Source organism: Protomyctophum parallelum (genome assembly GCF_964188405.1).
Source record: "Protomyctophum parallelum genome assembly, chromosome: 4".
NCBI classification, from domain to species: Eukaryota; Metazoa; Chordata; class Actinopteri; order Myctophiformes; family Myctophidae; genus Protomyctophum; species Protomyctophum parallelum.
In genome coordinates, this window is record NC_139700.1 from 20,313,400 (window position 1) to 20,338,391 (window position 24,992).

The 24,992-nt window shown below is 44.0% G+C and overlaps 1 protein-coding gene across 2 annotated transcripts in view; it reads left to right on the forward strand.

Moving 5' to 3' along the window:
- Positions 1–24,992, forward strand: part of scaper (S-phase cyclin A-associated protein in the ER) — an 82,477-nt gene that overhangs the window by 48,299 nt on the left and 9,186 nt on the right. For both annotated transcript variants that reach the window (XM_083763419.1, XM_083763420.1), the window contains 6 exons: positions 251–366; positions 13,484–13,607; positions 16,820–17,037; positions 18,832–18,987; positions 22,325–22,574; positions 24,783–24,932. In XM_083763419.1, coding sequence (XP_083619545.1) covers positions 251–366; positions 13,484–13,607; positions 16,820–17,037; positions 18,832–18,987; positions 22,325–22,574; positions 24,783–24,932 — 1,014 coding nt within the window. The remainder of the gene's footprint in view (positions 1–250; positions 367–13,483; positions 13,608–16,819; positions 17,038–18,831; positions 18,988–22,324; positions 22,575–24,782; positions 24,933–24,992) is intronic.

Genomic DNA, 24,992 nt, shown 5'->3' on the forward strand with positions numbered 1-24,992 from the left:
GTTGTGCACTTTTGAGATTTAACAGGAATACTTTAGGGATCACTTTGCTTCAGATTTCAATCCCTTGCCCCGTTTAGGGGGGAAAAGAGAGGCTCCCCCCCTTGGTGAGAGCAACGCAATCCTCTGTCGAGCAGCCTGCTGCTTGCCGTTCCCTGGCTGTGGTTCTCTCTCTCACTCTCTTTAGCTGTATCTCACAATTATTCCAATCTCTCTCTCTCTCTCTCTCTCTCTCTCTCTCTCTCTCTGACAGAACAATGCAGATCAGGTGTCCTTCCAGCTGGCAGGGGGTCTCTCTGCACTGGAGCTGATTCTGCAGGTCATCACAACCGTCTCCACACCCACTACAGTGCCACGCATACCGCTCAAGTGAGTACCGTCACTTTCTGCAAATAGTACTCATTTGCATACTGTACTGTACATCCATACTGCACGACAGTGTGTGTGTGTGTCCCTGTGTTTTTGAGTGGTGCAACCACTCCCTTACGGAGCTATGTGTGTGGGTAGCTTGGTAGCTGGGTGGCTGGGTGTCTGGGTATGACTATGAGCACGAAAACAACATGGTTGTTTTTCACCACCTGTGCGCAACCTAACGCACGCACACACAAACACACACGCACATATTAACTGTATATATGATGCTTTCGGGTGTGCCAGTACAGTACAGTGACAGTACAGTACAGTAGAGGGTACAGTAGAGGGACCCCCACATGGTAACTCTGTCAATTCTCTACCGTTTCGGACACGGGGCGGCATGCCGGAACCGGGCTGGCACCCTGGGTGCGTTCCTGTGGGTCTGGAGCCCCCCGAAACCCCCACACGGAGTTGCACCACTCACTTCACATGTGAACACATGATAAACAGCACTTGACCGTGCTGAACGATATAGTTGAACGATGAACGATAGAAACACTGACAGCCAATCAAAATCCATCCGAATTGACATTCAACATATTTAGAGAACATTATCATTCATCAATGTTGATACTCACATCATTATCATAATAATAAGGTGTCTTAGAGTTACTGTATCATGCTTGGTGTGGACAGCCTTTATTCTCCTCCTACTGACTGCATTCAAACAAATTATTCTCACATTACTTGGATTACAGTCTTTACAAATAATTTTTACAAAGATTTAGACAGGACACGGCACCATGTCAGTTATTCGTGGTTCCAATAGTCTGTCTGAGACGGTCCTTCATGGCCTTAGGGTGCAAGGTGCTTTCAGAATGGTAGAATGTCTAATCTACCACCCCGGTATTAACCACTTTCAATCCAGCATCCCTATTCTCACCTCAAGTGGTTAAACAACCCTCCCATAAAACATCTATTATGTTTTATAAATCAGTGGATCTATAGCCTTCATTGCGTGAGTCTGCCCTTTACACACACACACACACACACACACACACACACACACCAACATGCTTCTACAGTTCTCTAGGCAGCTGCTGGCTTCTATCATCCCACTGACTAGGTTGAGACTGTCTCCTCTCACTGACCTCATTGACAGTGACAACGACAGTGCTGTCTTATTTACCATTATTTGTGATGTTTTTCACAAAGTGAATGAGCTAATCTCAGCAAACCTACTTTATCGCTATTTATCTCAATATATATATATACTCTCAGAACACATGTTATTCATTAAATTAATTAATAACAATGCACCCCCTTTTTTCTCCCCTGAAATGCATTTCCATTTTAGCAATCAATTTGTGTTCATTATTTTTCTCTCGAAATACAAAAAGCATACGTGTCTAATCCATCATTTAGAGTGCAGGGGTGTTTTTTGAGTTGTGGGTCTGCGTTTTGCGTGGCTCGCCAGTAGATAACCTCGGAGAGGCTGCCGTACCCACTAGTGGGACTTCCTAATGGACCGGAATGGCCTTGCTCCCCCCATTCATTAGCATTTACTGGTCTCCGAAACTCCACTAATGGACAAATGCTCCTTATATTTATAAGGCTTTTACAGGGCATTGCGTGTATATTGATTTTTTTATATTTTATCCTCCCTTCCTCAATCACAATCTCTTAGGGGATTTCAAGCAGACTTCTGAATTGTGAGAGATGTTATTAACTTAAATAAGGACAAGTCAATTCAACTTAAAATAAGGACAAGTCAATTCAGCTTAAATAAGGACAATTCTTTCTTCAAAGTCAATTCTTTCTTCAAATTCCGTTTGAGTTTGTTTGCATACTGTGTGCGTGCGTGTGTGTGCGTGCGTGTGGTGCGTGCACGCACGCACAGTGGGTTCAAACACGCCACCTCCTTAGCTTGGAGGTATCCACTTGACATGGTTCAGAACAGGAAGTGGATGTGAAGATCAGAGGCATGTCTTTCATCCACAGTGCGTTTATCCAATGAGTCTGTACAGCAGGCTGTGAGTAATGATAAAGGAATGGTTCCATCCCTCCCAAGCCTGAACAGGTTCTGCTGCAGACATTTTTGCATAATTATGCATGATGCTCAGTCCAACTGGACACACCTTCTTGGATTCCATTTCCTCTTGGCCTTATAGTCGGGGGATATTAATAAAATCTGGGAATACAATTCTTACCAAGAACCATATTGGTTTATATTCAACCACCCTATGGGAATTTTTGACAGCTGCTGAAAGTTGGGGTACCATACAACCATTATAAGGCAAAATGTTTTATTATGCTTTAAGTAGCATGTGACGTGTCAAACTAGGGGGTTTTCATCATTCTGAATTCCAAGCATTAGTTTTTCATGAAATACACTTATTGGGCTAAAATGGCCATAGCCGTCATCACAAATGTGATGAAGTCAGCACATTTAGGCATTTTTCATTTCAAGGACGCCCAGTATAATATTGTCGCTTTCGGCTGGAACTCTTCAAGTTGTTAACCCATTTAGGCCTGACGTCGAAATAAAAGAAATGTCTTCTGAAAGAATATATTTTCAGAGATTTAAAAAATATATTTAAAAAATAGCAGACCTACAAGCTCGGTGGCGCGCTATGAGCTTGTAGATCTGCTATGTTTCAATAGCTAAAGTATAACATAATGCTTAGTTAAAACACCAGAACTTGTTCCCGTACAGAATGACAGAGTGACTTGTTGTTTTTACTTTATGTTAAATAGTGCATTTATATAGTGCCTTTATCCAAAGTGCTTTTTATCCAAAACGCTATCCAAATATCCAAAACGCTAACCCAAAGAGCATCCATTCACATACACATTCACATGCTGACAGCAGAGGAGCCACTGCCACTCCTGCGCCACTTTCTAAAACCCACAGACAGACTTGTGAGCTTGTAGATCGGCTATTTTCGTTAGTTTAGCATGACACACTGACACACAATGAAGTAGGGCATTAATTAACAAAATGTGGAGATACAACATCATCAACATGCATTAGACCACAGACCCCATTTGAAACCCCACGGAACCCTCTCTGTGACCCAGACTAGTTCCTGCCCTGACCCCACGTGGAGAACCACTGGATTAGAGCCCTGCCAGCTATGAGCTGAGGAAAGAACCTCAGATATCATGTCTAAAGTAGTGTCGCTCGCCAAAATGAACAGATTTTAAGGCTATGCGATAGCAAGTGACTCATGTATTCAAAGATCACTTTGTTCTCCGTTGTTTCTAAACCTAAAGAGATGCAAAGTGCACGGGGGGAAAAAAGAGGCACAACACTGACCTCATGTCAGGAGAAACTCAGCCAGGTCGGCATGCACTGCAAGTGGGTTGATATCGTTGGTGACGAGATGCAACACAAGGACGTGGGCCGGGCTGTCTACTTATCACCATCCGTCATCTGGATGGCTGTGTGCGTAATGGGCCGCTGGGCAGACGCTCGCCCCCAGAGCGCACAACATTATCTGTTTACAGTAATGCTGCCGTATTGATCACCTCCTCCTTGCAGATAAGCGGAGTGATTTACAGGATGGGGGTAAAAAGAAAAAAAATGCAGCTGCGGAGATGCTGCTGCCATATCTCTCCCCAGGGAAGCCGATTCCATCTTGTTACCATTACATTAATGAGCTAATTCCTCTGCGAGAGCAGCGAGACTCTGCGCTAATGTCCCGGCATAACCCTAAACCCTATAGCCTGAGTTATACTTAGTTGAGCGCTGGTGTCGTTCACCGAATATAGCCAATAGATTGGCTGTTTTTTGTGCACAACACCTGCACACAACTAATGCTGCATTCACACTGGCAGATGCAAACGATGCAAAGATGCAAAGCTACAAAGCTACTATTTGTAGCTTTGCATCTTTGTAGCTGAAGTTGAAACCAGCTCCTCTTTTTTTTTGCTTTGAACCTTTTTTTTTCTTCTTTTTGCTTTGAAGCTTTTATTTTTTTATTGGTAGGTTGAAAATAATTTGACAGGAAATGGGGGGAAGACACGCGGCAAAGGCCGCTGGGTTCAGGAGTGGATCCTGTGGGTGCCCAGACGGTTGAGCTAACCGTCCAGGCCAGCTTTGAAGCTTTTGCAGCAGCTACAAACGTCAGATGTATCTTTGTATCTTCATGTTGCCGGCTTTCATTGACAATGAATGGTAGATGGTATCTTTGCATCTGCCTGTGTGAACGCAGCATTAAGCATAAATGAGGCTTATGACCACTGGAATCCCAGAGCTAGTCTTGGGTAGACGCTCTGTTTGACCTCCATGTAATACATGCTGTAAACCAAATTGATTTAATTATTAGAGACTCTAGCTAATAAGTCCAAGCAATTTGCATAATGTTAAATATGTTACATCATAACTCATATTGGGCTCCTTCATTTGACTCCAATAAGTCAGTTTATAGTTTTATATTGTCTGCACAGGATCGGCAAGGCAAAGCAAAACATTATTCCCTGTGGGCATTGGTCCAGTCCAAGTTACAAGCAATCCTCTTAGCATGCCAGTCAAGTCAAGATTCCTTTTTATTTTTAGGCAGAAAATGCTTTGTCCCAGTCAGTGGAGGTTTTAAGAGGTTACCACTCCCGTTCCTGTTACAGCCCTTAAAAAAAAGAAAATACAGCACTATCATAAAATAAATGAATGGTTCTGATATTCAGTTGTCAGTTGGCCTGTTCTTCTGTCTTCCAATAGGGGTCACTGGAGAGAAGAGAGAAAGAAGGGCTTAGCTTTCATAGTTCTTGTAAACTGGCTGTTGATCCTCTCACTTGCTGAAAACGTAGATGTGTGAGGGAGGCGCACACAGAGACCCCGGCCCCTTGAAACTTGTGGGGGAAAGTCGATTTTTAAAAGTTTATATTTATACTGTGTCTGTAGCAGTGTTTCCCGAGTTGAAGTGCAGGACATAACTAAAGTGGTAACTTGATCATGGTCATTTCTACAGGAAGCCTGGACATTCGTGTTAACCCAATTTGTATTGCCACCTCTTTCTAACATGACTTGGTGTATCCTGTGAAATCAGACCTGCTACCTGTGGTTTCATTTCAGGATGTTTTCTAGCATTCTGTGAGCATGAGATTGTGTGTGTGTGTGTGTGTGTGTGTGTGTGTGTGTGTGTGTGTGTGTGTGTGTGTGTGTGTGTGTGTGTGTGTGTGTGTGTGTGTGTGTGTGTGTGTGTGTGTGTGTGTGTGTGTGTGTGTGTGTGTGTGTGTGTGTGTGTGTGTGTGTGTGTGTGCGCGCGACGCTGCGTGACGGCTCATCAGATTTCTCTCCCTTCATAGCCGGCCAGTGTGGCACGGCAAGCAGAATGGATGTCTTGGAAGCATTCAGGGTATCGGAAAGATCAGCAGCAGAATCAAATTAAATGTCATTTAGATAGCAGTGAATGAAGGGATTGTTTGACAGCGCAAGGAAATGGATTTGCTCCTCACCTTTTATTTTGGCTTAGGATTCTTTTTCTTCCCCCCGAACACAAATTTTCCCTGTTTGAAAAGCAGCGGACTCAACCTGATCTGGAAGTTGGTCAGATTTCTGCAGCGTTGCTCCGGTCAGGCATGGCTGGCCACATAGGAAACGCACAGAGAGGGTGGGAAACGTGAGACTTGAGATTGAGGAGCACAGATCGCTGGCTTGATAATTTTAAGGCAGTGACAAAAAACAGCATAAAGAGCCTTTTACATGCTTGTTGTCCTGTTGTCAACCAGGTAGCCATCCAGGGGGGAGTTGGCTATTCATTATAGCAACTAACCTGGGGTCTCATTTATAAGCGCTGCGTAGGCACAAAAGGGGGCCAGAAAACGGGCGTATGCCACTTCCCACAGAAAAGTAAGGATCTATAAAAACAAACCCTGACCCATGTTCATGCATGATTTGGAGATGGTGAGAATAGCGATGCCGATGGCAAAGTAGTCAAATAAAGCAAAATGGTCTAATGACTCTTCTCACAGTATGCATTTCACTCAATATCAAATTCCACAGCCTTCTAATACCTTGCCATGAGGAAGAAACAGGACTAAACTGTGTTTTTATTTTGCTAGAAGAACGCTAGAAGAAATAATGTAAAAAACAAAAACTAATGTAGAAACTGCATGAGCACTACAATAATTTACAGGCCTGCCCTACATACTGTCTACAGAACAGTGATAAATAGCTAGGAGGAGTTTTTCACTCACTCATACAGATAGAAGCAGCAAAATGTTGATGGCATGTTCCACAAGACTGTGCTAACAATAGCAATACAATATGCTGTGCAACAACCAGTCATAACCAGTGAGTACTGTATATCTATCTACGTGGCATCTATCTATCTATTAATTTACAAGACCTGTGTGTCTCTCAGTATGTCTGTCCCAGGCATAAATTGGGCGCTGTCCGACCAAAAGACCTCAAACGTTGTGTGTCACAAATGCTGTGGTTCTGCGGAGAATGCAATGTATCTCTGTATTCGGTGCGGTATAGGCACCTGCGGCTTCCCTAATTGGCTAACCCAACCCTTTGGCTTCACTGGTTGGCTGTATTTTGCATCACAATTTCTCTTGTTGGTCAGCTGCACTATAACTGGGCCCTTTATCCACCTTTCCATTATAATAATATTGTATTATCGACTTAGAAACATCAACACATTAGGTTTCCTTGCACTGCAGATGAACAGGCCAACCTCGAAACATAATTTGCACTTTTACAGCAATGCCTGGTTTCTCGAATAGTTTATTTTACGCGGTCATTTAAAAATACAATACAATCTATGCTTGTATTAGTGCAATAAATACTCTGAATTTATTTATTTTAGTTGATCAAAAGCATTAACATTCTATAAACGTCAGACTTCAGACTGGAGCTGTGTGTGATGACTGGCTTCTCGGTAAGTTAATACTCTTGTTATTGGAGAAATAGCACTCCGATTTTGTGGGCTTTTTATTGCTTATTGCACCAAGCTGCTCAAATTGTCAAGTTGATATTGATTAATAAAGGGAGAATTTTTGTCTGTACACAATGCATTAGTATGGAATTCACACACAAAATGAGACCCTGGGACTTTATACTGAATTATGAAAACCATTTTGTTGTTTCTTAAAGAAACTTTCTTTACTACAATTGCGTGTTTTTTTTTTGTTTTTTTTTTACCTGCTACCAGGGCAACACTCATTATTATGGCTGCTGTTTATTTGACTTTCAGTGTAAAATAAAAAAGGCCATCTAACCTATCAGCCAACGTGATACTCGTTGGCTGATACGTTTTTTCGTATCGGTCAATGACTCCCCCAGTGGTGCCCCCACCCACCCAATCATGTCTGAGCCTGTTGACCACCCAGGTAGAGCCCCAGAGGGGCTGTTGGGGTAGGGTGGGATGGGGTGGGGGGAGATCAGGTGTACTCTATCCCTCTCTAGCTCTTGGCCCCTGTTCTGCAGTGATGTCGACGGTCTCACCAGAAGCCTGGCTGTCCTGGCTGTCTAAGGTTAAGCTGTTTAGTGTAGCTGAGCTCATTATCTCCATCTCTGTTCTCTCTCTTGTCTTCTCTCTCTGCATCCCCCCCACCTGTCGTCCCTTCTCTCTCTACCTGTGTTATTATTAACCACATCCCTATGCTGGGGGTTCGTTCCGAGAAATTAGCAGATCTACAAGCTCGTAATGCAGCGCAACTTGCTGTGAGTTTATAGGTCGGCTATTTGCCACGAAGACATTCGTTGTCGAGGGAAGAAAGGAGAGCTCCGGGGTTTTAAGTGGTTAAGTCGGGTTCTCACATCTTTGAAATAGCCCCACTTCCTAGTTAGGAAACGTGCTGTAGTCGTACCTGGTAGGCTGTGAATAATAGCCGCTATCGTTTTGGCTCTATCTACGGGTTCATCAAGGAGTGCAACGTAATGAGACCTCCGTGGTGGCATAGGCGGAGGAATGCTGCCCGCTCAGATTGGCCTGGCACATGTTGATGCCTTTTTGTGCAACATGAGACACGTTTAGCATGGCACTTTACCAAATTGTCCCTCAAAATCTTTGACGCGAGCTGTCATTGGAGGGGCGTGGGGACGGTGAGATTCGCAGAGAAGAGCGTGCTATCAGGTGTCATGCTAATCAAGTTCAATTAGGTGGGAGGAAACCAAAGACTGATCACTGTGATGGTTCATTGTACGAGTTGGTGTAAGGGCATTACTCAAACGTGCCTCTGACAGGCTCCCCATTTGTTCGGAGGCGACCAAAGACAAGGCTGATTAGCCGGGTTACAAAGCAATTGCATGCTCATTACATGAGCAGTTGACTGAGTCGATTGTCAAGCCAGGAGGGGGAGGTCCATACTGTGACTCTGAAGCTGTATTGCTGTGAAGTGATTAGATCAGAACCTGCTGGCTTCAATGGTGGGAGAGAAATAACAGCCATACCTTGGATTGAATCCTCTTAGACGATCATGTTACTGATGTAGCTAGTTGGAGAATTTTACTGGAATGAAGTTATTTTTTTCCTTTTCAGCTTCTGCAGTATGTCTTATGTATTCTGCTTCTAAACTTAAATGTGTTAAACAAGATAGCATATAAAGTTAACACTGCAATCTATAACTTTTGTGTGTGAATAAAACATAATCTGTATGGTAGAGTATGTTAATACAATTTAAGTAATATAACTGGTGGTTGGTGGTGGTCTCCATGCATTTACATACATTTAGACCCTGTATTCAGGTATGTTGACAAGTGGTATATTTACCTGCACAAGCTGGCGTTCAATCTTAGCTCAATGGTAGAAAATTTGAAATGTCACCTGCGCGGTAGACTTGGTTCCAGGAAGAGAATACATTGTACGGATTGTGGATTTGTTCCCCTTCAGTCATCAGCCTAGGCTAGGGCAATATGAGGTGGCAACTGACAGCATTGGTTCTTAATAAGATTTACATGCAAATTAATCCTATGCAATCTAGCTGGTGGCTCCCATTGCATTAGGAGAGTTTCATTATTATTACTTGCGCAAGCAGAGCGCGCAAGTAATATTTTCGCCCGGTCTCCTTCGTCGTGACAGCTGTTCCGCCATTTGAGGCTTACGCAGAAAAACATCAAATCTGTGCCTGTGTTGCTGGACCAATGATGACGAAATGACCATATTTCTTACGTCATCATTTAGAGCTAGTCATACACATACACACCACGTACTCTGGTCCCAGCAGATCAGGCACAATTTGCTATTTTATTTTTTACTGATTATGTATATAGCAGGGGTCCTCAACTAGAAGGTCCACAAATATTTTTTTGAATAAGACAGAGGTCCGGTCCCATGCGCGGCGTCCATCGGAGAGCGGGGCTCTATGCCCGTTTAGTATGGTCAAGCCAAGCTTATACAAATCAGATCCCCTTCCACCCAACCAATAATGGGGTGCAGAGTGCAGGCCCGGAGTGGAACTCCAAATCAGGCCGGGAGTTATACGCCCTGGCAGGCCACACTGTGCGCGCGTAGCGCGCGCCGGAATTTTGGGGGCCCTTGGGGGACATTTTGGGGGCCTTTGCAGCAATTTCACATGAGAAATGTATACCATCTGATGTTATTTATATTATTAACTTTTGGGTGGTCCGCAAAGAGGTGGTCCGCGGTCCGGTCGCGGACCGCGGTCCGCCAGTTGAATACCCCTGGTATATAGTATACGTATGACTAGCTCTAAATGATGACGTAAGAAATATGGTCATTTCGTCATCATTGGTCCAGCAACACAGGCACAGATTTGATGTTTTTCTGCGTAAGCCTCGGTTTTTGGCGCAAAGTAACCACAGTATACCGCTAATCAACTTACAACTACACACTTTATACAGTATAGAGTATATATGTATACATATATAGTATATGCCTATATACTATATATATACTATATATATTTCTTACGTCATCATTTAGAGCTAGTCATACGTATACTATATACATAATCAGTAAAAAATAAAATAGCAAATTGTGCCTGATCTGCTGGGACCAGAGTACGTGGTGTGTATGTGTATGACTAGCTCTAAATGATGACGTAAGAAATATGGTCATTTCGTCATCATTGGTCCAGCAACACAGGCACAGATTTGATGTTTTTCTGCGTAAGCCTCAAATGGCGGAACAGCTGTCACGGATTTTGGCGCAAAGTAACCACAGTATACCGCTAATCAACTTACAACTACACACTTTATACAGTATAGAGTATATATGTATACGTATATAGTATATGCCTATATACTATATATATACTATATATATTTCTTACGTCATCATTTAGAGCTAGTCATACGTATACTATATACATAATCAGTAAAAAATAAAATAGCAAATTGTGCCTGATCTGCTGGGACCAGAGTACGTGGTGTGTATGTGTATGACTAGCTCTTAATGATGACGTAAGAAATATGGTCATTTGTGGTCATTTGGTCCAGCAACACAGGCACAGATTTGATGTTTTTCTGCGTAAGCCTCAAATGGCGGAACAGCTGTCACGGTTTTTGGCGCAAAGTAACCACAGTATACCGCTAATCAACTTACAACTACACACTTTATACAGTATAGAGTATAGAGTATATATGTATACGTATATAGTATATGCCTATATACTATATATATACTATATATATTTCTTACGTCATCATTTAGAGCTAGTCATACGTATACTATATACATAATCAGTAAAAAATTAAATAGCTAATTGTGCCTGATCTGCTGGGACCAGAGTACGTGGTGTGTATGTGTATGACTAGTAAAACTAAAAAGGGATCCAGAATATATCTACAACGATAAAACAGTATTTCTTATATAGATAGAAACTTGAATCATACTTAATAATACTAGATGTTTATATGTATAAAGTAGGTAGCAAATAGTTACAGTACATCTAAACATTAATCATTTAAAACGTTCCTTCACAGAGATACTGAGATTTGACAGTTTACAGCGGTCGAAAGGACTTGCGCGCTCTGCTTGCGCACTAGTTGGCCATTTATGGCCTACTAGTGTGCAACAAGCAAGTATGCACTCGACAGAGTGCAGTTCTAGTGCTCTGCAGTGCAGTTCTGTGTGCAGAGAGAAAGATATCCCAGTTCTCACAAAGCTAGAATGCTGAATGCTACAGTTGTCTGAACCCTATCCTGTTCATACACTTCTATTGTATGAACCAAGCCAGTCCTAGCATGTCATTTTATATCCCATAGGTTATGTGACACTCCTGCCATTATGCCTTGTTTTATCCAGTAAGGACATCTTAACCACTTAAGCCCTATTACTTATTTTTAGAGGCTTTTTTTTCTACTCAGTCTGTCTCATAGGAGGGATGTGGGCAGTTTAGAAACCGTCTTCCAGTGACATCATCATTAGACAGATTATTTTTTTAAACAAGGTTTTTTACAAAAACGTTTAGATTTTCATTATCGTGAGAACGATGGCTTCCATTTTCGCATTGCAACTTTTCAGGGCTAGAAAGCCTGCAGTTTCTATTAGCTTGGTTTCCCCATCTATGATGTCACTGGATTAAGACGGTTTCTGAACTGCCCACAGCCCTCCTATGAGACACAGACCGAGTAGAAAGAAATTGCGCCATTTTTTCATGATTATTAGTGAGGACCTATTATATGAAGATAGGTTGAAAAGTGGTGAAGTGGTCCTTTAAAAACATGACGTGAACAGGTGAGACCTGGAACAAGGTTTGGTTCGTGTCCTGGAAAGCACATAATGAGAGAACAGTCTAGCTACTTTTGGGAAATGATATTTGCAGAGAAGTTAAATGATTGTAACGTTAATACAGTACCAAAGATAATGTAAGGAATTCAAATTAAAAGATCAATTAAATAAAAAAGACTATTACTGCATCAAAAGTAATCAACAAACTATACTATAAAACCTGGTCGAACATTGGCAAAATCGTCATTAGAGGCATAAATTGTGAAAATAGCCGATCTACAAGCTCAAGCCCGATCTACAATGTTTGTCAAATATCATTATTTTGGGCGGTCCCCAGAAATCTGATTACCGGTATTCAAATAGTTATTTTGTGGGGTCCCCAGTCTTCTAATGTACCGTACACATACATAACAATTTGCGAGAAGGTGTGTCTGACGAAAGCACTGCATCAGTGTCTTGAGGACAACAAGGTACGTATGCCCCAATGTTTAATATTATGGAGACTTGCCTGTGACTCAAGATGTAGTATACTTCTCACATTAACACTGCATTCCATGTCTGACAGCTTTGCACTACAATGTCAATAGTGATATACTGAAATTACTGATCTGCAGACGAGCAAACGAAAAACACAGCACGGAGAAAGGCATTGACAGACTTGGATCAACGTTGGTGTCTCTGTTAGACCGAAAACACGCAGCAGATGTGAACGTTTCGGTAGATATCAAAATGTTTACCAGCTGAAATAAACACAGCCTACTTTAGACACGGAGGAGCCAGATTCCATTCTTCCAGCTAGCAGATAGGACATGCCACTCTGCCATTGGCTAAAATATACAGTTGTCAAAAAATATTAACTGATGAAAGTGTAAGGGGTGGCGAGGAGGGGGGCGGCAGTCAGGGCGGACTGATTGGTCAGCTATCTGAGGCATTAATCTTCTACGCGTCTTGTTTTAAAGCAGACATAATACAGAGGCACGCTGACTAGCTCAGCAATCTCCTCTTCCCCCCCTGGCTTTGGCCTCCGTCTGGGGGCTGTGAGGAGCTGCTGAGAGCAGTGGCTCTTATCTCTCCGGAGGAAACGCTGCACCATCTCAGCCTAGATGGGGCACAGATTGCACTCGGCTCTTCGGACGGTGGGGCGCACTCTTGACGAGGTTGCCCCTTGCTTTGAGTAGTCGACGGGAATGTTTCCCTCCCGAAAAAGCGGCTTCCCCAAGGCTGTCACTGGCGATGCGTTCTTGCATTTCTTTTTGCTTTGTTTGGTTTTTTGACACCCCAATGATAAACTGCACCCTTAAGGAGCCACAAATACTACAGAGAGTGTTTGGTTTCCTGATGACTGCAAGATAGTCTTGTCAGCGCCCGGGGCTACACACCTACATCCTAATAGATGTCTTTGAATTGTGCGGGGGAGTAGCAGCCGGTGTTGAACTGTTGCTTGGCTTGTGATCATTCATGGTTTTGTATGTCCATCCTTGTCTTGTCAGGTCCCTCTGTGCTGCTGTAAACACCTACTACCTGGCATGTTCCGGCTGCCCCCTCAACTGTTCCTATGACCTCTTTAGCAACAAAATAGCCCTGCTAATGGACCTGCTATATCATCAGCTAACAGTAAGTCCACTTTCGAAGAAAGCACCACTCCTAATTCTTTGTATTTAATTTGATGGTATCTATCTATCTATCTATCTATCTATCTATCTATCTATCTATCTATCTATCTATCTATCTATCTATCTATCTGATGGTACACAGTCAAATTGTGTTCATGTATTTTACGAATGAATAAACTAACAATAATGATTTTACTGTGCACTGTAATGTTGTGCATGTGACAATAAAATACCCTGAACCTTGATTTCAGAAACATTTATGAGTTAGCCCACACATCTTTTTCAGTGACATGTACAGTGAGTGATAGCACGAGCTAATACAGCAATGGAGCTTGTGAATGTGATCGAGGTTACACGGTGTGATCGGATTACCTTCAGTAATTATTTGCTACCTAAATAGATCATGTTAGTTTCAGGCTGTCTGTTTAACCGAACCCCCCCCCCCGCATCACTGTAAATTCCCCTGCCGATGCGCAGCGCTGGGAGAGAGCACAGCGACCTCGTCGCCGGCGCCGGTTCCTGGAACAGTGTTAATAAAAGACAGAGCGAGACGCACGCTAGCGGCGGCTAGTCAAAGCCCCTTGCCCAGCCACTCTGCAGATGCTTCTGGGCTGAGGGAATGTGAGAACACAGTCAGGCAGGCGGGCAGCATGGCGGCGAGCATGTCAGCCCATATCCTTCAGCACTCCGTAAGAGGGACTGTAAACATCAGCCCACTCCAAACATCTAACAGTGGCGGCTGGCCGGGGCTGCACGTGCACACACACACACACACACACACACACACACACACACACACACATGTGTACACACACACACACACACACACACACACATGTGTACACACACACACACACACACACACACACACACACACACACACACACACACACACACAGTGTAGACAGGACAAGGCACAGACATGGGGCTGTGGTACATGCATGAACTCTGCTGGGGCTTCCTTCTCCAGTCCTAGGTTCCAATCCAAAGCAGTCATATTTCCTGAGGGCACGCAGGGAAAGGTTAGCCCCGTATGCTTAGGTTTTATATAAAACAAATCCCAGCAGCTGCTCTGATGACTGACATGTCCAACAGCACCGCAGGAGACGAGCTGACTCCCCCCCCCCCCCCCCCCCCCCCCAAGTTGGATGGCAATTCAAAAAAATAAATACAAAAAAAAGAATATACTTGTAAAATTATTCATGTTTCTTCTCACCCTGCATTTATGAAACTTAGTTTGAATATTTCCACACACGGTCTGTGTTTGCCTTGACTCGTGTGCAAGACGCACGTGTCTCTGGTTTCGTGTGTGTGTGTGTGTGTGTGTGTGTGTATAGAGTCCAGGGAGTGGGGGTGGGGCAGCTGCCTGTCTGAGGAGCATGTCCCCCTTTAATTAGATTTGCGGAGAATGTTGGTGGATTTACTAACGCTGTCAGTATGCAGCCCAACCATTATAGACCGAATGGGATGGTTTTTTACCTGACCAGGATTTTCCACACTGAAGAACACTGGCATTGGCCTTAATCCCGATCTCTACGTTTACATTCGCATTTCATTTATCTGAACCTAGTAAATCCACTTTTACCTCAGGGTGTTCGTATACTGTAAGGCTTCTGCATTTGCCCACCATCTCAATCATGCCTCAGTTAGTATGCAAACGGGGTTATAAGACGTGGTAACAATAAACACCTTCCCTGTTTGGCCCAAGGAGGGTTTCTGAGCGTTTACGGTATCTAGTGCCAGACTCACATTCTTTGACAACATCAGCATCAGCAATTTTTCAGCCGATGTGTCCGGATTTTCAACCGCTTTCTCCATGTTGGGCATGTCATTATAGAAGATATCGGTAAAAGAAAATGCCAATCTTGGCTTTTCAAAATATTGGTCAAAACATAGGTAATTGGGGGGTGGTCCAGGGGCACATGCCACATATAGGCTCTAATGCAGCTTGACAGCGTGTTGCAGGTTCGAATCCCATTATTTTATTTTATATTTTTTCTTTATTCAAGGAAATGTACAGAATTATACAGGTTTACATAATTCAGTGGCACTTTTTTATTTTTTCAAACACAAAATGTGAACTGCCCACAGCCCTCCTATGAGACACAGAGTGAATAGAAAACAATTGTGCCATTTTATCATGATTATTATTTGTGAGGACCTATTATATGAAGATGGGCTGAAAAGTGGTGAAGTGGTCCTTTAATGTATGTGTTAGGCTCAGTCTGATGAATAATAAACTTAGAAACATGGGGTTATTTCATCCCCCTAGTCCTAGTGTATCAGTACCCGCTAGAAAGAAAGAGAACTACGTAAATGCTTGCCATCTTTTGTCCATTGGGTTAATTGACATTAAAGGGGGTTTAAATAGCCTTGTGTTCTTTCTCTCAGTGGATACTGTGACCAAGGGTATCTGTATACTTCCATATCTGTACTGCCATTTATAATTGCCACAAAGGCATAACAGTTTATGGGTACACTGTATATGTGGTCTTATTTATGAGGGGCGCTACCGCGCTAGCCCCTCCTATATACAGGTGTAATGTTTGTTCTTAGTTCAATGTTTGTTTTAAAACCGCCATTGACAATGAAGGGAAAATTGACGTCATATTGTCTCTTTATTGTTTATTTAATGTTTGTGTTGACACCGTTTGTTTTACATCACCAAGTCTAACATGAGTTAGACTTTAACCCATTTAGACCGTAGGACATGTGTAAACGTCATAGCTAATCCAACCGATGGATTGCGAGGACGTGTACACACGTCTTAGCGCATTTTAATTGATTGATTAATTAATTGGAAAATATTCTGATTCTTTTCCTTTTTTGTGGGGGTTGGCCTGTCCTGCACCATACTCCTTGCTGTTCGTGCATGCGCGTTGCCGTTCACTTCCCTGTTTATGGCTCAGAAAGAATGCCTCGTATCTCTTAATCTAGGGAGCTCTCTGTGGTTTTGACCAGATGGATATACTAATCTCTTCATTTCTTCAACGTGATGGATTATTCAGCGACTTTATCGTAATCATAGCGAGATAAGCAAGCAACATTATTCCTGCCGGTTTTTGTACGGAACGGAAGGGGTGCTTTCAGAGTAAAAGCTGCCATATCTGCGCGGCACCCCAAGCTGCTATTTTCACACGGGTGTGATTTTCTAAACTATTGTTTTGGAAAAATCTCTTTATTATTCACTGAGGAGTTTGCGTTTCTCATCAGCTGTACGTGCCAGATGAAGACAAGTCCATCTTTGGGCGCTGTGTGAACAAGCAAGTGTTCGAGGGCCTGACCACCGGCTTGCTGCAGACCAGCGCCACCGTCCTGGGGCTCATGTGGCCCCTTGTCCCAGAGGAAAGTCGAGGAGATGGCTTTTCAGACACCAAGGCGAAGAGCGCTGCCACAGAGTCCTTCAACACCCGCACACATGACTTAATCAGGTAATCCCCCTCCCTGACACTCCCTCCTGCTATGAATCTGCCATCGTCCTCCCTCACAACACCTCTTTTTCTCCTTTCACAACCTTTTTACCTCCTTCATCACACGCCCTCCTTCACTCCTCTTCTCAGGGTTGAGAGTTGGTCAACCTTTTGCCTTCCTCTGCGGCATGCCTTGTGTAAAGAATGGGCTGACAAAATGTCAGTTCTCTTTGGAACCGGTCCAGCTAGATTCTGCTCAGAATGAGAGTGCGGTGTGAGAGCAAGGGTGGGGGGGGGGGTGGGGGGCTTCTGGCGACGTTCCAGCGTGTGCTTTTCTTCACATGTTCTTCGGCACAGCGTTAAAAAAAGAACCTCTGTTCCAGCGGGGGTGGTGGACTCGCGCCACGAGGCAGCGTAAACAAAAGTCCTCCCCTCCGGACCTGGCCTTTTGAGCCGGCTGTTTACGGTCCGGCTTGTAGGAGTCAGGGCTTCGTTTGGGGGCGGTGGGGCCGTGAGGAAAGGCAGGCCCCCTGGACGCCCGAAGCCTTGAGGAAGAGCCCCGGCTTCCCAGCGGCCCTTCCCACCAGTCATGATTCATCAGGTTGGAGCAGCTGCACAGGGGCCGCCACTCTCATCCACTGACCCAGTCGTAACCCTGGAGACAGGGGAGGGCCTGAGAAAAATGGTGTCGTCAGACTGGTAATCCCAAGCAGGAACGGAAGATTTACCTCGACTGCCTGGTGTAATGTATAGGTCGGTGTGCCCGTGTGCCGGGACAAAAAAAAAGATCAAAACATTTGTAACGTTTTGCAAACCTGCTGCCATTATGGCGAACTTTAGATCACACAGAGAGGGGGATCATCGTTTCCTTCTGTTATTTGTTGCCTTAGCTCACTTTTAGTGCTCGTAGATTGCCCCCCTCCTCCCCTCAACCTACCATTCACATGCATGCTCCACGGCATATGTAGTGTGTATGACAAGACACACTGGGACAAGACTGAACACCCGACAGGTTTTTCAGCTTGTGTGTGTGGGGAGTCGGGCCCGCGGCTTTGTGTTACGGCAGCCAGTGCGAGGAAAGCTCCTTTCAACCTGAGTTAAAGCTGTGGAAGAGGATGAAGTCAAAACAAGGGGGCTGCGGTTCAAGTGTCAAATGACCCATTGTGGAGGTTGAAACTAGGAGTAATTACCTGCCTGGAGAAGACCTCACTCTGAGCGGTGGTCCAAACAAAGAAAAGGTATGCAGGGGAAGAAGGAAAAAAATAAAGAAGTAAGAGAATAGGCGAGGGAGCGAAGAGGCGTTGCTTCACAGCAGCAGCCTCCTACTCCTCACTAGTCTCATGTACCCGTGCTCCAATGTCTTGATACACATCTTGTGGTTCTCTGTGGTTCCGCCTTGTAAAAAGATGGGTTTATCTGAGATCTGAGCTGAGAGAAGACGGCCCCGGGTCAGCTGTCTGTCAGGTGGCCCGGAGCGAGGGTTTGCACAAGGGGAGGCTCAACAGCCCTCTAATGACACTATTAGCAGTGATTTGTGGCTGGAATAGTACAGGGAACCTGATCATGAGACCTGTCATTGGCGAAGACAAATTGGAGATATCACAGTAATAGCAGGAGGTTGGAGGGCTGACGGTGAGATATATCGGGTTTCAATTGACATACTGTGGAGGCATGCACAGTACAGGCCTTTGTTAGCTTTATCATATTTGTAAAGGAAGAGAACCCTTATTGTAGATTTTCCTTTTAATATTTTCACATTGTGAAGAAATAAGCAGTAAATTTTAATTCACTGTGCTCCCTCTTTGTTTCTCGCAGCTATGTGGTCAACATGGGCTTGATTGACAAACTGTACGGGTGCTTCCTGTCGGTCCAAGGTCCTGTTGACGAGTGTCCCAAGATGACTGCCTTCCTCCAGCAGGCCTCGGCTCTGCTGCACAGCATGTGCAAGCTGTGCTTTGCTGTGACGGGACGGTGAGCACTCACTCAAGAGACCCATCTATATATAGCATAGTGTTATATATATGCACTATGCACACACTCACACATACAGCGGCGTTTTTCTTTATCATCTATATTTATTTTCCAAGGCGAGCAGCACCTCACACCTCAACACTGGTGTGTGCCCTTCTCCTGTTTGCACACACTCACACATACGTATGTACATACATACATACATACACACACACACACATACGCACATACATACATACTGTACAGTACATAGAGAGTTATCATGAATTATTTTGGCATCATGTGGCTCTCTGGAGGGACATGGGAACGGCGTGGCTCCAATGTGGATCTCGGACTCAAATGTCGACAGCCTGTGAAGTTGACCGTCTATGACATACAGTATCTGTGATGTATGGCTAGAAATGTGGGCAGCGTTTCAGCCTGATGTAATACTTTAGCTATTTTTGAAAACGTTTTTTTTACGTCAGGCCTAAATGGTTTCAAGTGAAATATTTACTTACCGGTACTTACTTTAAGTTGAATTAACTTTAATTAAGTTTTACACATACATGAAAAAACGTAGTGGAGATACTTAGTTAGCCTACAGGCAATGTGCACAAGAAATGTGGTGCTGATCTATCCAGCGATTTGAGAGATTAAAGAATTCATTGGATTGTTCAAGAGTAATGCAAAGAGAATAAGATGTAATGCAGAAACGCTTTTAATGGGTGGACAATAATGGGACAGTGTGTGTGTGTGTGTGTGTGTGTGTGTGTGTGTGTGTGTGTGTGTGTGTGTGTGTGTGTGCGTGACAGTAGCGTGCAAACATACAGTATGAGCTCATGGTGTCCCAGACATAAATATTGTAATGCTTCAGAAGAGATTCATCACTGCTGGCCTAGGGCAATCATGTGCATTCTCCTACTCTGCCAATGTCCAAGGTAAATTGAAAACACGGACTTGACTTTTTTTTTGTGCACTTCACTGGCCCACTCTGCTAAATACTATTCAATAAAATGCTAAAGGAATTGCGAGCTGACGGCGCCTACAATTTTCCACAGCGACTGATGGAGCAGCCGGTGATTACGCCGTTATTGACCATCAGGGCTAGACGGGTGGAGATGTTACAAGAAGAAGCCATGGCAGAATCATCCCTGCAGTCGGTTAGACAGCCAGGCCGTCGTTTCTGCAGATAGAGATAGGCATCTACTCTACCCCAGTGCTCTGTCACTCACCATAAACCTTAGCCTGCAGCACAGAGAGGGGTGGGGGGAGGGGGGGGGGGAGGAGGAGGCCACCCATGTATGCTACGGTGACCTCCACTCAGAGAGGTTCAGTGGCGCCGTTGACAGAGGCTAAGCACACAGTCACACCGAGGGACGTCAGGTCCGCCTGCTTACAAAGTGAGGAAATGCTGATCGTATAGCAGCGGTAGCCCACTGTTGTCACAACGCAATGCCGAAATGATACTCAGAACGAGCAGCGTCTATTTAATGTCATGTTTTTCCTTTCAGTATATGTCAGATTCCGTTTGTATAGCCAGTTGGAGTTCTTGCCCGTGAAGTTTCGATGCCCAAAATCACAGCTCTAGAACAACCGCACCTTTCTTGGCTGCTTAGGGTGTTGGTGACTCATCAGTCCACGTTGCTGTGACTATGTTTTGTTTGCTGTACTCGCTCCGTGTCACCAGGCCTGCCACTGTACGCTGCCAGCTGCTGGGTGCTGTAACAATGACCAGCTGCTGGACACCAGTGAGTGAAGGAGGAGGAGGAGGAGGAGATCGGAGGCCTGTGTGTATGTCACTGAATATCTGTGAGAAAAAACAGTGTCGGACCTTGCAGGTTTAATGAGCCACACTGAGCTGGTTTGTGTAATTATCAGCACGCAGATAATCCACCCAGTGCCTCCGTTCTTTAAGGGATCCTCTCTTGTCTGTCATAATGGGAGAATGCTCAGTAGGGTCGTGGAATATTTTAGCCATGCCAGTTGCTGTGTCAAGGGATTATGCTGGCATTAGGAGGCTGTGTTCCCGCCGAGCAGCGGGGCCTGTTGGCCAATGTCAAGTATCAGCATGCACAGCGGGTTCCATGCAGAGGTCACACAACCTCCATTCTGTATGGCTGCAAATCATAGCTTGTGCCGTGGCAGTGGTCTTAAATTACCCTTCAACGCTGACTTGCGGGGTTTCGGCAGGGTTTCTGGAAAACACTTGATGTACTTATAATGATTACCTCTCCTCAAGTCCTATCTACATATGCATTAGCATTTTAAGCATTTAGGTGACACTATCCAGATTGACTTACAGTAAGCGCTTTGTTACAAAAACGTCTCTTGGATATTATCTCTGTTATTTCAGTTTGTTTCCCGCAAGACAAACTGAAATGTGAATTGCTCTAATTGACCTTTTTTCAAAGGCCTTTCAGCGTCATGTCAGACTACGTGGGGTAACATAAAATATCTATTTAAGCGTCCGCGGCATGAAAATGTTTAAGCGTTAATCAAGTTCAGTTCCACTCAAGATAAGTGGATCCACATCATCTCGTCCATTCTGCTCTGCGAGCTGCATGCTATACTTAAATCCCGAGCTGCGGAGCAGAAGCAAAGTATGTTAGAACCTGCTCCTCCCAATCATCATTATCCCCCGGCTCAGTTGTGGCGTGTGATGTGCTCTGGCAGGATGAAGTTACCAATCCCTTTAACCAATAGGGTGGCATCCTGTCCAACACAAACAAACACACAGCCTTCAATCCTATAAATTGAGTCTACATTAAATGTGCTGTAGCAATGCAGCACTGTGCCAAGCAGTCCAATGCAATATTCATTTTTTTACCCAGTGTAGAATTGGGAGAGCAGCAGCCTTCTTTGACTCTGTGAATGTAACTAGTTAAGTCACTTAATCCAGTAGGTATGTGGCGCTAACGGGACACTATCTGTATCTGAAGGGAAAGTATGGTCTAAGCCCTTGCCTGGTGAGTAAATCTAGAACCCACAGAGGTCTAGTCTGCTATTTGCTCCCTCAGTCGTGGGCCACTGCGGTGAGGAGGGCAGCCAACACCTTCTCAGGTTCAGTAACTTTTTTCGCTGTATGTCACCATGGCTCTTCGATTCGCAACAAATGTGGATGACCCAAAAGCTATGTGGCATGTCGAACCATAGCCTGATTTATTGCGGGGGTTGCAGGGAGCTGAAGATGTACTTAAGGGTGAGATAAGAACCCAGTAAATGTCTGAATGACATTTCATCATAAGCCTCTGCATGATGATGATGATTGATCAAATCAAATCCACATGGCGCCTTTTGCGTTTCCAAAAAAAGCGGGTTCTGCTGCTCGTAACTGATCTGAGTCTGTCTTTTTCAGCTCTTCCAGTATATTTGACAACAAGCGCCAGGATCCAACTGGGTTGACGGCCCTGCTTCAGTCCACAGACCTGGTGGGAGTGGTACACACACTCTACTGTATCCTGTTGCACAGTTCCCTACCAGAATCCGCTGCCCAAGGCCCACAGAGTCCCCCGCAGGACCCTTACTCCCCAGCGGTCATCCAGGTGGCCCTGCAAGGAGTCCGCTTCCTCAACAGCTTTGCCCTTCTTGACCTTTCTGCCTTCCAGGTACCTAACGCACACTCCTAGCATTATGCACATTCCATCTCCTCTCACACATACGAATGGCAAACTCTTCCTGTGTGTGTGTGTGTGTGTGTGTGTGTGTGTGTGTGTGTGTGTGTGCGTGTGCGTGTGCATGCATGCGCTGCTGCTATGAAACAATTATGTTCATGTTATACTCATTTCCAAACTACAAAGACATTTACAACATAGATGTACCATATATTGGAGGCTTGTTATAGGATAGCATCCGCTGTTGAAAGTGCAGTCAAAGCCTTCTGCCACTGGTTGTACACCAAGCGGTCAGCTATATGTACACCAGCCATTTGGATGCCAACAAATATTTGAAGGGTTGCAAGGAACCCATGTGTAAATGATAAGCTGGATACTGGCGTGTCTGCGAGCAGCCATTAGGAGAGGAGCTGTTCTCCTTGGGATTGAGCTGACCTGTGGACATAAACATGGGTATCCTCTGACCCGGGTCAGCTGCCAGGGTTAAATGGAGCCCGACCGCTCAGCAGTTTGGATGGACCTGGAGTGATTAGCACTGTATCCCAGGCCGTACATTACCCGCCCTGATGAAGAGAGGGCGACAGCTTCACTGTGCTAAGTCACCGCATAAACAGAAAGGCGCAAGCCGGGGGAAGTGAGAACGTTATTAATTATTTTAATGTCTTGTGGTAATTACTGTGAAGCGGCTTCCTCTTTCTGACCTGCCATACTCTGGCTATTCAAAACAGCTGGAGGTCAAAGCATTTCAGTGCCACAGTTTTATGTACATTTTAAATAATGTGTCTTTGTGGCGGGAGTTGTTATCACCTTGTGGTTCACATTAACCCACTGCACGAGCTAATACATGGAGGTATTGCAGTGGACGATGCGATGATCAAAACCTAGAGAAGACATTTTCTAATGGAATCTAACCACATTATCCTTGGCATCTCTATTAGAGCATGTCATTATATGTGAACATCTTCAAAATGATTATTTAGAAATGTTTCAAACATACAAAAGTGAAAATTGCATTGTGAGCTTATAGATAGGTTATTTTAAAATAGTCAAAGTCTAAAGTAGGGCTTAAGGCTAGCGGTTATAACAGATTCTGTATTAATAAGTATTTATAAGTATTGGTAAAGTAATTAACAATCATGTAGTTATCAAAAACAAATGTATGAAACGGAGGCTGCTTCTGCAGAGTGTATTCATTTTATATAACTATACAACTTGGAAGTTAAATATCCCACTTATACCATGGCCACTTACCAACAATTCAAATGCAAGTAGTTGTTATTACTTTGTGAAATTCCTTATTAAATTTATATTAACGACCTCGAAATGAGTACCAGCTGAGTTACAACTTCTAGTACAATATCAACATGTTTTATGTTCCCCTAAAAGGTTGAAAGTTATATTGAAATCTTAAGTTGAAGCTAATGTTTGCTAAATGATACAGTGACATTTGTATTATTTTGTATTAAATTAGAGCGGTGATGAGACCACAGCCTCGTCACAGGTTATCTTAAAATATTGACCAATCTAACCATCTCTGACCAATTAGATTTGAGTATTCTCTTTGGCCATGGATTAAAACATTTTCAAAAATGAAAAATCTGAACAATGCATTTAAGTACATATTATTTCTGCTTACCTAAATCAGTGCTATACTGCCGCAATGGCATTGTTTGAGAGCTGTGAGCTTTGCTAGCTTGTTGTGGTTGCATGGCCCATACAGTTTGTTTGATGGATGCGTTGCCAGCCTCCAAGGGGTTATGAGTACTGAAAATAGCATTGATCCTCTCAGGTATTGTGTTTATGGAAGTGTTTACTTCCAGCACTCACACACCCACAACTTCCAGTCGGTTTTGTGATGACCTTTTGGTGCTCTATCACGCTGACATGTTTAATAAATACTGCCTGTGAACTACTGATAGTATCTCATCTCCATGCGGGATTAGGGGTTTTCTATGGACCCCTTTAACCCAGTGGTGGCATGTGAAGAGTCACAGTTATCACCCAATGAGTTACTGCCAGTAGGAAATCAAAATGACTGCCCCTTGTGTTTAAAATAAATTGCAGACACTATCTTTAATTACAAATATTGGTTCATAGTGAAAATGTTATGCTTAATTTCTGTGATGAAGGTTCACGCATGACTGAAGTACTGAGGTATGGTGGCACTCACTGACCATGCTGTAACTGTGTGTTGTGTTCCAGGCTGTCCTAGGAGCTGAAGGCCTGTCTCTGGCCTTCCGCCACATAGTCAGCTCTCTGCTGTGGTACTGTACCCAGCACTCCTCTGAAAACCTACTCCACGAAGTCATCATCTGTGTGGGATACTTCACAGTCAACCACCCTGACAACCAGGTAAATATCTCTTTTGGGTCACTGGAGCAAAAACCTTTGTACTTTGGACCACTTCCACAC